Source organism: Gymnodraco acuticeps, unplaced genomic scaffold (assembly GCF_902827175.1).
Source record: "Gymnodraco acuticeps unplaced genomic scaffold, fGymAcu1.1, whole genome shotgun sequence".
NCBI lineage: Eukaryota > Metazoa > Chordata > Actinopteri > Perciformes > Bathydraconidae > Gymnodraco > Gymnodraco acuticeps.
The window spans coordinates 174,855-189,291 of record NW_022989764.1 but is presented as its reverse complement, the minus strand read 5'-3'; the positions used below and the strand labels follow the sequence as shown (position 1 = coordinate 189,291).

The 14,437-nt window shown below is 41.8% G+C and overlaps 1 protein-coding gene across 1 annotated transcript; it reads left to right on the top strand.

Annotated features, from left to right (window-relative positions):
• Positions 1 to 10,450: 10,450 nt before the first annotated feature.
• Positions 10,451 to 14,090, top strand: LOC117545981. The gene is made up of 2 exons (XM_034216041.1): positions 10,451 to 12,764; positions 12,978 to 14,090. Exons 1-2 carry the CDS (start codon positions 12,252 to 12,254, stop codon positions 13,821 to 13,823), a joined length of 1,359 nt encoding a protein of 452 aa, XP_034071932.1. The 5' UTR covers positions 10,451 to 12,251; the 3' UTR covers positions 13,824 to 14,090.
• Positions 14,091 to 14,437: the final 347 nt, after the last annotated feature.

The following is a 14,437-nucleotide window of genomic DNA, read 5'->3' as shown; positions in this document are numbered from 1 at the left end:
TGAAACGCTTCAGTCAGGATGTTTTTGAATTTGTCATAGGGCCTCATATGTCTCACAGGTAAGGTGATTGTCTTGGCACATGCTGTCACAACAGGGTAACAGACACTGTGATGCCCAAAGTCTGCACTGCAGTCATGATTGAATTGGATCACAACTGCAAAGTCCTTCTTCTCTGAGGGAAGAAGTGGGACGTGACCCTGGCCTGTGATCCACTGCAGAAACCTTGCAGGTGTGATGGGATGTAGGCCATCTGTATCTACATGCCCATGATCTTCAGCTATGAGGAAAATAAACAAAAACCGTTATGACAGTTTAAAGTGTAGTTTTCCTTTAGTGCAAGTGAATTGTACTGAGGTATTTTAACCACAGAACGTCTGATCCAAAAAAGGTAATCAAGTTTTTGTAATTCAGGATTCCTACAACATCTTAAACATTAAATTCAAGGACATTTTAATGGTTTTCCAAGCCCAATGCCTTCAAATTTAAAAACCCAACTTACACTTAAATCTTCATTAGAAGTACATTGAAAACTTTATACCTTCATATCAGCTCAACCTGATGCCTGGTAGTCCCTTTGTCACTCAGTTGAGGAAGAATGGATGTCATGACAAACTCTGCATTGACCTATGATGAGAACAAATCCAGATGTAAATTATGTACTCTTTACTCCTTAACTTTAAATATCAAATTGTAAAGAATGGTCTCTTTTGTTCTGCTCACTTTGACATCTTCCCCAGAAACAAACAAGGGCTGGCAGATATCTGGGTACTGACTCATCAGTGAAAGGAGCCCATACAGCTGCAAGCCTTCCCTTAGTTGTTCCAACATAGTCTGCAGCCGCAGCACTGCGTGGAGTATGATGGCACTACAAAATTACAAAGTAAATGCAATCCTAAATAAAAGGTACTCATGTAACATCTTTTAATATACAAAAATAAACAAGTGTCAAGCATACCGAACAATGGTGTCCTTGTTTGGAATGGAGACATTTCCAGTGTATCCACAATTCAATATTTCATCAGATAGGCCTATCATCATTGAATGCTCAGTCGCCGACTCAACCTAAAAACAGAGAAGTACATCTCTTTACCATATTCAATATAAACCTATGACTATAATTGGAAAATAAATGCTTATTTCTTATTAACCCAGCATTTACATAATATAGAACTCATACCTGGTCAATTAACTCTCTCAGCTGGACATCTGCCACTGAATCACTGTTGAGAACCTTCTGGTTTATACGTCCACTGCAGAGGTAACTGTAAGTCCATGGGCTGAAGAAGGCAGGGGCGGGGCCACCTTGTGCCAAACTAACAGCCAAAATCTCTCCCACTGTCCTATTAACACAGATTGAGCATGAATGCATTTTTTACGTTATATAACATTTATCAAAAATGAACAGTTGGTCCTTACTGGTCATGCTTAAAAGTAAACAAACCTGTAGAGGTCACTGTCCAAGTCATTCAGAGAGTAACGTGGGATCCGCTGCTGTTGAGGTCCTTCAAAGAAACGACCCTCAATTCCTGCCACCACTTCTACACACAAGTACAAAGACCATTTACTTTAATAATCAGGATACTATTTTACAAGTATTTTATTAATGTCTAACCCCGTTTAAATACAAAAAAGGTTAAGTAGTATGTAACAAAGACTAAAAGAAAAAAAATGTCATGAGTCTTTGTTAATCAGCCCTTCAACCAAAGTTTCACAGACATTATCCATAAATCTAGACTATTTTAATTAAGAGTCAAATGTAAGAATGCAAAAATTGTTGTTTTTGTTTATCTGTGAGAAATTCTTTTCGGAGGGCTCCTGTGTCGACTCCTGCCTCCCCAAAGAAGGTCACGTTCAGGGTAGCTATGGGTGAACTCCCTTTTTGACGCTGCCACTGTAGAAGGCCTCTTTCGAGAATGTTTGTTCGTGAGATTTGTATATTGAAACGTTTCTCTTCGTCTACTCTTCCAGAGATTGTGTCCAATACGTCATCAACACTGCCAAACAAAACTCATAATTAACAGGCGTAAACTACTGATATTGAATAAAGAGCTTTTTTAGAATGAAGATCCAAGCAGAATGAAGAACCCAGTATTTACCTTTCGAATTGCCTCTCCATTGCCTTTCCATTGTTGTGGCCCATGTCAGTTTTCTCATCCAGACGGACATGTTGATCTCTAAAAAAGTACAAAGGAGATGTATATCGTTAATATAAAACATGTAAAATGAACCTTAATGTACTCGCTCTAAAATACCTTTCTCCACACATGCTTGCATGTATTTCTAAAAACTGTGGTGTGAAGCTCTCGAAGCAGATGGGACATGGCACCTTCTGATGGAGGTAAAAGTTTAAATATTAGCAGCTGTATCAAGTTTATATAGGCAATTTTACAGTGCAATGCAATACAATTAAGTCCTTTACCTCTTCAAGAGATTTCTCTGTATGGTTTTGCACAGGGTGCACGACCGAAACAATTTCCACCTCACTTGTTGTCTAACAAACAAAAAATATTACCAACACATATGTTATAACTCACTGAATACAAAAATATTTAAAGCAAGTTGTACTATTAAAAATGCAACATTACATATATTTCATGCCCACATTTACCTCAATGTCTTCTTCCGATGATAGACACTCCTCCATACACTCCCGGACATGCAGAGCCAAAATTTGCAGAGGAAAATGTAACTTGCATGTTTGGCATTGGGCTTTTGGCATATTCTGGAACTCTACAGCATCCGCGGGCAAAGGTGTTAAGTCGAATTCATGCTGCAGAGGGACAATATACAGGGTGTTCTTCCCTGCCCCTGTGACACTGCGGAGGAGTGTGCCGGTGTATCCGTCCGAGTCAGGCGGAATCATTATAAGTTTTCGTTTACCCTGACCTCCTGTAATTTACATTGTTTGAATCATTTCAGTTGCTTTAAGCTCAATATTTAAATGAAAATGTATTACAATGAATGTTATTTGACACATTTTTCGCACCTGTTGATTTGTAGAGGAGCCATCCTCCATCCAGCGCCTGCAACTTTGAATATTACTTTTTCAGGAGACTGAAGAACTAAGGAAACAATAAAGTAGGGTGTTCTTGAAATCAAACCAACTCTACAAATAAGTTTGAAGTTTCAAATATGAACACAGGTTATATAAATATGGTTTTCTTTATACAATACCTCTTCATGGCTCACGTCCAGGGGCATCGATATATGTATTTTGCCCAGTCCCGCCTGGGCAAGCGCAAATTCTTCCGATGCTGTTGGGGTACTGTCTGCATTGAAGTTTAACAGGTAAACATAAAATGTAAAGGGTCTCCAGTTTTTCTTCGCTTGAGTTGCAAAGGTCTTGAGAGCTGGAAGCTTTCTCTTCCCAAGGCAATCTTTTTTTTTCACAAAGAATCCAGGGAAAGATCTGCATTATTTAAACAAAAAAGTAATGTTGTTTAGCACATAATCATAAATGGACATATCAACTTGCAGTTTACCTGTAGATAAACACAAATATATATGTATTATAATCTAAAACCTGGCCATCTCCTGCTCTACAGAAGGACCAGGCAGTGTCTGGTCCTCCTTCCTTCCTTCCGGCTGTCCCTGGCTTAGATGCTGTGTGAGCATGGTTATTAAAGTGTGTGCTGCTGCAGCCACAGATGAATTACGGTCGCCACTCTGGCAAAGACAGATTGAGAAACACGTGAGCTGGACTCTATCAACATAAGAGAAATTCACTTGCACTGACCATTAGGGCTGGGCGATTATGGCAAAAATCATTATCACGATTATTTTGGTCAATAATTGATATCACGATTATTAAAAACGATTATCCATTTCCGTTCAAAAAGTGAACCGTATGTTTTTAAGAGTTGATTAACCTGAACTGTAAGTATAATTCAACTGAAAAAACAATAAAAAAATAATTACATTTTTTTTTTTTTTAAATAAAAATAATAATCGTTTTATTTCGATTACGTTGTTTTGATTGATTGATTGATTGAAAAGTTTATTAACAGCTTGTATATTGGGTACAGTACAGTACAGCTCAAAACATACAATTGTTAAGGGGATGCAGACCAGAGAAAGACTTTCGTCTTGTTTACATCAGGGTCCCCCATTTCCAATTCATCATATCATTTAAGACATATAAGACATATTTGACATACAGATGGCTTATTTACAATTTACATACAGGTGGTTTTTTACATACAGATTGCTTGTTTACAATTTTCATTTTAGATTTCATTCTAATACATCCTAACCGGACATTTAAGACATACCAAGTCTACAGATATACAGTTAGTAACAGAGTCTAAAATGCGAGTATATACATAGATGGGGGGGGGGGGGGGGGGGAAAGCTGTCCATTGAACGACAGGTTGAGATTTGTACCATTACCGGGGCCAGTTTGCAATGCTCTCCCCTGAAGGTGCTCTTTAAGAGAGGTTTTGAAGGTAAGTATAGTTTTACTTTCCTTTACAGTTGTGGGAAGAGCGTTCCACCTTGATGTGGCATAATTGCGAAACGTGTATTCCCCCTTTTTTGTGCCAAATCTGGGTTTCACATGATTTGTGGAGCTCCCTCTGGTGTTATGATCATGGTATTCCTTGACCTTTGGGAAGAATTTTGACATGTACATGGGTACCATAGAGGTGTAGTGGATCTTGTAGACCAGGCCCATTGCAAGTAGCTGTACTCTGTCGTCTACTCTAAGCCATCCTAGGTTGTCAAAGTGGGCAGAGGTGAGGTAGGTTCTAGATGAAAGGTCAAGCAGTAGTCTGACCAGTTTATTTTGCGATGTTTGAAGTTTTATTTTTAGCGCCTTGGAGGTGCTATGGTACCATGACGTGCAAGCATAGTCATAGTACCCTTGAATGAGTGCTCCTGCCAGAGTTTTCAGGGTGTTTTTGTTTACCAGAGAGGAGATCCGGTATAGGAATCTAGTTCTTTGATTGACTTTTATTACATTGGATGCCATTTTGTCACAGGAGAGGTTTGCCTCAAGAATAGATCCTAGGTATGTAATTTCCTTCTTACTTGTGACAATAATGTCGCCCACTGCAACTGAGAAGTCGTCGGATTTGCTGAGATTATGTTTCGAACCGAAGAGAATGGACTCAGTTTTACCCAGGTGTAATGATAATTTATTATCGGCGAGCCAGGTGCAGATTCTGCCGAGCTCGGAGCTGAGGGTTTTTTCAACCTGCAACCTGTTCCTGTCAGAGACCAGCAGGGCTGAGTCGTCCGCGAACAGGAACAAGTTGCAGTCACATGCTGATGACATGTCATTTACATACATTCGGAACAGTAACGGACCTAATATGCTTCCTTGTGGAACACCACAGCTCACTGGGAGGGGGGGGGACAGATTACCGTTTACCTCCACCATCTGTTCTCTCCCCTCCAGGTAGGATTGCATCCAGCTCACCGATAGTTTATCAAAACCAATTGCTTTTAGCTTGTCAATCAGAATGGGGTGATTGACAGTGTCGAAAGCCTTTTGTAGGTCCAGCATCACCATGCCGCAGTACTTGCCCTCGTCCACCTCTTGTTTGATGTGGTCGCTCAAATAAAGAAGGCATGTGTCAGTGGAGTGGGATGTTCTAAAGCCAGATTGAAATTCATAGATTAGTTTATTTTCCGCGAGGTACTTTTCGACCTGTTCATATACTATTTTTTCCATGACTTTCGAGATGGAGGTAAGTATAGAAACAGGGCGGTAGTTGCCTGGGTCCAATTTGCTGCCCTTTTTGTGCAGGGGGGTTACTCTTGCAATTTTGAAGTCTTTGGGTACTTTTCCCTGTTTTATGGAGAGGTTAATTATGTGAGCTATGACTGGTGAGATGGCTGTTGCTGTGTCTCTGAGGAATTTGGAGGGGATATTGTCGTGGCCAGTGGCCTTGTTAGGTTGGAGGGCGCTCAGTTTAATGAGTACCTCTGCTGTTGTTACCCTTGCTAGACTGAAATCATCTTTGCGTACCCCTAGGTTTTTGTAGTAGGTCATGATGTGATCTACTCCAAAAAGCCCTGAGTGAGAGGGTAATTTATTTACAAGAGTTGTGGCTATGTTTGTGAAAAAAATGTTCAAGTACTTGGCCACATCCAGTTTGTCTGTGATGAGCCTGTTATCTGTCTTTATGTTTAAGTTAGAAAATCTCGTTTTGAGTTTTTTACTGCAGCCAAGCTGGTTATTGAGTAATTTCCAAAGTTCACGGGGTTTATTTTTGTTTTCCTCAGTTTTGACATTGATGAAATTATTTTTGGCAGTTTTGATCATGGAGCTTACGTCATTTCTTAGTCTGTTTCTTTCAATTTTGAGTTCAGTCACGTGGGCCTGGAGTTCACTGCTCGTGCTTTTGGAAAGCATTGACTGACTTTTATGAAACTCAGAGCATTTTTTGTCTCTGGTTTTCATGGCGGTCAGTATGCCGGAGTGCATCCACGGCTCAGCGCGATTTTTTACCCTGGTTGTTCTTAGGGGGGCCAAATCATTGAGTATTGCAGAGAATTTGTTTTTGAAACCAAGCCATGTTTCTTCAACTTGTGTACCACTGAGCTCATCTGACCAGTCCAGGCTCTCCAGTTCTAGGTTAAAGGCCTCGCTAGAGTAGTTTTTGAGGTCTCTAGATATGACTGTTTTGTGACAGCCGGCCCTTTGTTTTAGCTTTTTGTGGGTACAGAATATCATATAATGATCACTTAAACCGCATGCTATAACCCCTTTACTGGAGATCCTGGACTTGTCAGAGGTCAGAATGAGATCAATGGTAGTTTGTGTTGTTTCACATACCCGGGTGGGTTGGGTGATTAGCTGGCTGAAGCCGTGCAGATCACAAATCCTACTGAAGGACTTGAAGACGGACGTGTCTTTACGTTGCATATCCGTGTTCCAGTCTCCAATAATAATTGTCTCTACATCCCCCACATCAGCTAAACACCCATCTAATGTATCATAAAAGTCACTCTGTTCCGGTGGTCTATAGATTGTCCCGACTATTACAGATTTAGCATTGTCAAAAAGAATTTCAACCCACACAGATTTAATATTTTCATGATGCAGGTCAGTACGGTTTTTGAAATTGGTGTCTTTATGTATGTACATGCAGACACCACCTCCATTCACGTTCCTGTCCCTTCTCACTACAAGATAATCTTCAATTTCAATCTCTGAATCTGTAATGGAATTGTCCAATTTGGTCTCAGAAAAGCATAATATGCTTGCCTTACCGTTCATGAATAGCTGCCTGAGTTCAGCCAGTTTGTGTCTCAGGCTGTTAGTGTTCAGATGAAAAATATGTAGTCCATTTTTGTTGCTTAAATGCACAATGTCGTCAGCTTGCAGATATTTGTCTTTGTCCGTTATAGCAACCGGCTTGTCGTGGTGGGGTGGTGGTGGTGGTGGGGGGGGGAGGGAGGCTCCGTTGTAGCTTTAGCCGTTGATATGCTAGCAGGGTGGCTAACAACATGGCTAACAACATGGCGGATATGTGTTCCCTCGGATCTCGGTTCTCTTCCTCTCGTCACTGCCTCATGCGTGTCTGTCTGCCGAGGCGTCCCCGGGGGAATGTCGAAGTATCCGTTTATTCCTTGGTCTCCGCTGTCTCCACGGTCTCTGTTGTCGTCGCGTAGTTGTTGTTGCAGCGGAAGAGATGCTAGTTCTGATGCTAATTGAGATGCTAGCCCCTCGAGCCTGCAGGACTGGCTTCTTGTCTGCACCGGGCCCGGATTCAGATGGATGTCTCCCGCTAACAATAAGACCAAGACGATCATACTTCTTCGGTCTAGTTTGCCTGACGGGGGTAAGTACTTTCGTGTCGGGTTTGAAGTTAATAAGGCATGAATGCTTGCACTTCCAAAAGCGAGGTGTTTCCTTTCCCAGCCGTTGAGAAGGTAAAAGTCATTGTGGTTCATTTTATCCCCTCTTTCATTACTCTCCTTCTCTAAGTGATGTTGCCTCATTGATGAGTTGAGGTAGGAGTCCATAATCCATATTGTCAGGAGGATGAAATATGTAAAAAATCGTGAGGAATAACCGCCAAAGCGGGAGCTCTCGAAAATGCGACCACTCGGAGTGAAACCGGATGTTGTTGTTTCGTAATCGTTGCAAGCCAAAATCGTAATCGCGATTAAAATACAATTAATTGCACAGCCCTACTGACTATAGCTAATAGCATAGCCTACATGAGTAGCCTCAATGCCATGATTAGTTTCCCGCATTGCCACATTCATTCCCCACCTCAAAAGGCCTGCCTTCCTTTTATGTATGTCGCTATAATATTATAATCATGCTCTTGGATAACATCTAAGACCATGAATGGAAAAAAGTTAATATTTCTTACCTGTGCGCTGGTGCCAGCCATGGAGCCAGCAGGTGGACCTGACGCCATCACAAAAGCCAAGCCAATACTATGCTGCGTTCAAGGAGCTACGTGGAAGTGGGGAAGGACAACGCTTCATTGCGGATACGTAATTTCACATTCTAGCACAGTTTATTGCTCTTATACAGCAATGTTTGCCAACTACGATGCTCAACAGCTCGCTTAACGGAACTTTGAGGCTGGTATCAGTTTTGTTTACCACCAATCATGGGAGTATCGTGTATAGAAAGTGTGTAGTTGTATTTCTTGCGCTACCTAAAATCCACGAAGGCATCATGACAGAGGGAGGGCTGTCACTCAGGGTACCAAACTACTCTTTGGTAAGCCCCGCCCCCCGAAGCAATATCAGGGTCAATAGTCTCAAAGCGAAAAAAAAAGATCTGAAAGTGAAAAACGATCTAAGGCGAACAAAACAAATCTGAAAGCGAAAAAAAAAAATTTGAAACTGAAAAAATAAAATCTGAAACTGAAAAAAAAAAATATTCAAATATCAAAATATGTATAAAAGTGAAATATGAATATTTTATTCCAAAAAATTGCTGAACTGAATCAAAATAATATTCAACCTGAAAAATGATTTCAAATACTTTTTTTTGTTTTGAATACAACATTGTATTTTTCAAAGTTCAGGATGAAAACTTGGACTTTCAAATAAATTGTATTTTTTTGAATGATCAAAACTTATGACCCTGAAATAGCTCCATATTAAAACAGTAAAATAAGTGTCTCCTGTTCACCAAAACATACCCATCTGTTATGGAAAAAGAAAGTAATCCAAAAGTATTCTAAAAGTAATCTGAATACATTTTTAAGACACGTAACTGTAACTGTATTCTGATTACCTTCAGAGCATGTATTCAGTAACTGATTACAATTACAAAGTAACCCTCCCAACCCTGCCTAGAAGTGATCCTTCGTTAGCTTTATGCGGTCCACAGTACCTGAGCGTGCTCCACTAGCACCCCCCACTTCAAAATTCTGGGCTATATAAAAATCGCTGGCCTGCGATAGTGTCTATTGGATACATTTTGGCCCTTGGACAAATGTAGTTGGTGATCCCTGGTCTAGTGGGTAGAAGGGGATATCATGCACCCCCCTGAAATATACTTTTAATCAGCTTTTCTAGATTGGAAAAATTGTGTAGAAAACGATTAGCTATGTTAAAAAGTTGAAAAATTGTCCCACATATATTTTTTTCCCAAATTAGTATTTATGTACCCTAAAAATCAAGTTTCACTCTTTTTACACCTTTCACTATATCTCAGCCATTATTGCAGATAACTGAACAAATAAGGTATGTATCCAGATCCATGTTTTGACGGTCAAGGAACACAATAAAACTATTCTTAAAGTGATCACATGTGTCTGTGGCATGCTATTATGCTAATTAGTGCCGCCATTACAAGAAAATAGCATTTTAGTCTTGTACCAAGAACGATGTATTTTGCACAGACACAGAAATATTCTTATAATCAGTGTTTCCTAAGTGGAAAAAGTATGTAGAAAATGATGAGCTATGTTAAAATGTTGTCTGGATGTCCCACATGTATTGTTTATGCAAATTAGTGTCACCATTACCAAAAACTGAATGTTCACACCTTTCACTATATCTCAGCCATTATTGCAGATAACTGAATAAATAAGGTATCCAGATCCATGTTTTGATGGTCAAAGATCACAATAATACTATTCCCAAAGTGATCACATGTATCTGTGGCATACAGCTCTGGCAGTAGTGAAAACATTTTCCCACCAAAAACAAACAAGTAGCTAACTTGGCTACACACACACATTCAACCTTCAAACACACAAGGTAAGTAGCTAACTCAACTAGACTCATGTCTAGTTGCATGTGTGGGCTGTCTTTCATTTTGACACACAGAACAATGGGGGCTATCCACCCTTATCCACAATGTAAAGTAATTCACAGCCTCTTCCCTCTTCTCTCTGTGAGGAGCAGCAGGTTCAGCTTTCAGAACAAAGTAACAAAAAACTAAAATGGCATTCATTTTTTAAAAATATGTTGTGTAGTGATAGATTTCTTTATTGTATCATTGCTTTGATAAAAAATATTATTTATATACCTCTTTTAGTTGTGAAGATATAATCATTCATTCTGGGCATGTCATTTTCGAGCCTGAGGCCTGAAAAATAGGCCCAGGGCTTAACAGGTTAAACTGTGGAACATGATGGCTGCTCTCAGAACATCTTTTATAATTTTCAAAAGTTCTGATTGTATAACAGGGTGTCTTTAGGCGTTCACACTAAAAAAAACCCGAACTAAAATTAGTTAGTTGCGACAAAGTTTAGAACAAAGATGGTCATTGTAAAACTGAGAGACCTGAATACTTCCCATCTTATAAGAACAAAGAAAATGCATGGGAGAAAATAGAATCACGGGCTGAGAATATGGGTCTAGTTTGACTTCAAAGACAAGTGAAGGGCAAAGACCTCTTTGCTTGTGAGGCTAACCACCATCAGTCGTGCTTTAAATCTTTACGCACAGCATTAGCCAACTACGAGCGTAGCAGTATTCTTAAAGCAGGAGCTAAGGATACTAACCAAGCTTTCATGTCAGCCTCCCATGAAAAGGCATTTGTTTCAATACTGGAACACATTGGAACTCATGTAGTCCAGCAAATTGAGGTCCTACAGCTATCTTCCTTGCGCTTGCTGTATGTGGAAGAGCTGAAATTGAATGGGTACGAGAACACAAATTATGGCTCAGAGAAACTCCTGAAACGGCTACAGAAAGATCCAATCTAGGAGCATATCCAGTTTACGAGAGTTGACCACGACAATGCTGATGCCATTTCTTTCTGGCTGGTGTACAGCTTGAAAATCACGGTATCGAATGCCGTTGCACGAGCTTACACTCTCGGAACCACAGACAAGTACAAAAACGTTGCTCTCCTACTCCGCCAGAATATTCTGCAGGCTTTCAGAGAGTCCAAAGACCTAAAGTGGCCGCCAACAGCTGACAACATGGAGCTCACTCCTGAAAACCTCCTACCCATAGACCTCGTCCGGTTTCTCAGCATGGTTATGGCTGGCAAGGAAGACATGGAGACGAATGAAAAGATGAAGCGCCTGGTATTCTCCATTGGGCAAGAACTGTGCCGTGCAGTGTCAGAGGGAGAATGGAAGTTACCAAAACACATTATACTCTGTGTGACTGTCAGGCACTTGTTCAGAAGCAAGCAGCTCACCACAATATTACACAGGCTTGGCCACTCTGAGAGCTATGGATTTGGTTTGGAGTTGGAAACTGCCCTGGCAAAGGTCCTGGACAAAGTCTCATCCTATCGGACACCCGCAATTGTGATAGGAGAGGGAAACATGGTATTCCACTGTGAGTGGGACAATTTGAATAAAACCACGCCCAGTGTGCACGGCAGCAACATTGTCAACAGTGCTGGGGGAATCATGGTCCAGGTGGTCAAGCCTGGGTTTGAGAGCAACAAGGTCCAAATGCTACCCGTCATCGACAAGTCGCAACAGCGTAGCCTGAAAGTCAACACACCAGAAACACTCCCACCCTTGCACTTCACTCGCGCCGACCCAAAGTTTAATGATGGCTCATCATTCACACCGCCAGCAGAGAATGACACAGTCTATGCAACTGAGATGCAAGTGTACTAAATCTGGCTCTTTATCAGGTACATCGGAAGCAATGGAAAGCAGCCTGTGCCTGGACTTGGAGGCTTCACCTCTGCAACTGGTACTCCTCCACTCATAAAATCAACAGTGGACTACTTCACGCCCATCCATCAACCAATCACTGACAATACAGTTGTTTGTGAGCTACTGAAGCGTTCTGAGCTATACACTGATCAGGTGGATCAGAGGTGGGTCCTGAATACATTTGATTTTGGTGTCTGTATGAAAGCCCTACCCATCATCTGGTGTTGGCCAGATACATTTGTCCGTCATGTGGTTATGATTGGACCCTTTCTTTACATTCTGGCGGACACCACCCCAAAGGATCTGCCATACCCTAAGGATGCCCTGTTCATTCAGGATGGCATGGCTCTGCTCCATGTCCTCACCAACCTTCCTCCAACCTGTGGGGAGATATGCCTACAAGTGCTTGATCAGATGGTGGCCAAAAAGCACTTTTTGTTCTCGACTGACAGTTACCATCCAGGATCTATCAAAGCACAGGAGAGCTTGAGACGTGGCAGTTCAGAGAAGATCATTTTGGCTGGACCAGCAACCAGGAAGCCATATGACTTCAAGATGTTTCTCACAAATGATGACAAGAAAAAGCAACTCTGCCAGCTCCTGCTGCGTGTATGGAGTGATCAACAGGCAGCTTCAAGGCTGGAAAGAACAGAAATGGCAGTGCTGGTCGTGGAAGGGAGAGCCCATCAACTTCTCTCCTCAAATGGCAAGGTAAATTGAAAGCCCATATTACATTACATTACATTACATTGCATTTAGCTGACGCTTTTATCCAAAGCGACTTACAATAAGTACATTCGACCAGGAAGACACAACCTATATTAAAAGTGATTGATGGTTTAATTATACTCTAAGTGATTATCTGTGATTTGTGTCTAGTCTCTGTCATTGTTAATCAAAGTGCAATGTCCCATTGTGTATCAGGTTGAGGTAAGTGAGCTCCCCACAATCTACAGCAACCAGGAAGAGACTGATACAAGGGTGGTACTCTACCTTCATCATGCTGCTGCCCTTGGGTACAAGAATGCTGTGGTCAGAACACCTGACTCAGATATCTTTGTGATTCTTCTTTACCACGCTCATGCCATCAGGCTGACTATATACCTGGATACGGGGTCAGGGAAACATAGACAACTTCTCAACCTCTCTGAGCTTGCAGAATCCCTGGGAGAAGACTACTGTGCCACACTTCTTGGATTCCATGTGTTCAGCGGAGAAGACTGCACCAGTGCCTTCAAAGGGAAGGGGAAGGTGGGGCCCTTGAAAAAGCAGGAGAAGAACCCGAAGTTTCACAGGGCGTTCAGTCAACTCGGTGACAACTGGAATGTCAAGCCTGAGGTGCTGAAGCAGTTGGAGCAATTCACCTGTCCTTTATATGGAGAGAGTCGTGAGTCTTCAGTGGACGTAGTCCGTGCCAAGTTGCTGCGCAAAATGGTGGGGCAGGACGATAAACTCACTGCCAAGTCTAAGGTTGACCTGGCTCGCCTTCCTCCATGCTATGATGCTCTGAAGCCGCACGTCCAACGTGTGAACCATCGCGTCGCCCTGTACATGCGAGCTGATGAATCAATTTTAGAAAAACCAATCCTCTATGATGAGGAGCAGGGATGGATGAGGACTGATGGAGTGTTGAGACCGGTATGGTCCTGTGGTCCTGTCCTGCCAACCTCCCTGGTTGATCTCCTGGACACGACAGAGCGTGAACAGGAAGATGAGGAGGAAGAGGAAGAGGAATTTGACTCTGATGATAGCATTGAAAATGATGATTGAGTATTAATCAGATAGTGGAGAGCCAAACCTTGACTGCTTATCTGGAATGGGAAAGAGTAGTCACATCAATACTTATATTATGATGTTTGACCCTTGCTGTAGGCTAGTACAAAACAAATACATATTGGTTAAATACACAACATCTGTCTAGACACCTTATGTGTTCACTTACTGTACTGCAATATTGGCATCTCTTAATTTGCATAGCATGTCACAGATACATGTGATCACGTTGGGAATAGTTTTATTGTGATCTTTGACCATCAAAACATGGGTCTAGACCAGGGGTGCCCAACCAGTCGATCGCGATCGACCGGTCGATCGCGGGGAGATTCCCAGTCGATCGCGAGATGTGTCTAAAAATAGAACAACAATATTCTGTTTTATCGTTAATGTCCTATAACATAATCTTCCTGTGCCAGAATAATGCATTTGAACGCATCAAAGCTTTGTGATTGGCCGGCGTGACTTGTCGGGGCGCGGCTGGTGGGCAGTGGGCAGTGCACTAGTTCGCTAATGTTGTCCGTGTCAACAGGAGTGACATCCGCACCAGACCCGGCGTCATGGGCGGGCCCCATGGGGCCGGGCCCGCCCATCCAGGATTTGGGCCCGCT

Bases quoted from the DNA above. Each gene is read 5' to 3' on its own strand.
- LOC117545981 (XM_034216041.1), top strand. From the start codon at position 12,252: ATGAAAGCCCTACCCATCATCTGGTGTTGGCCAGATACATTTGTCCGT. The intron at 12,765-12,977 runs GTAAATTGAAAG...ATTGTGTATCAG, and splicing joins TTCTCTCCTCAAATGGCAAG to GTTGAGGTAAGTGAGCTCCC.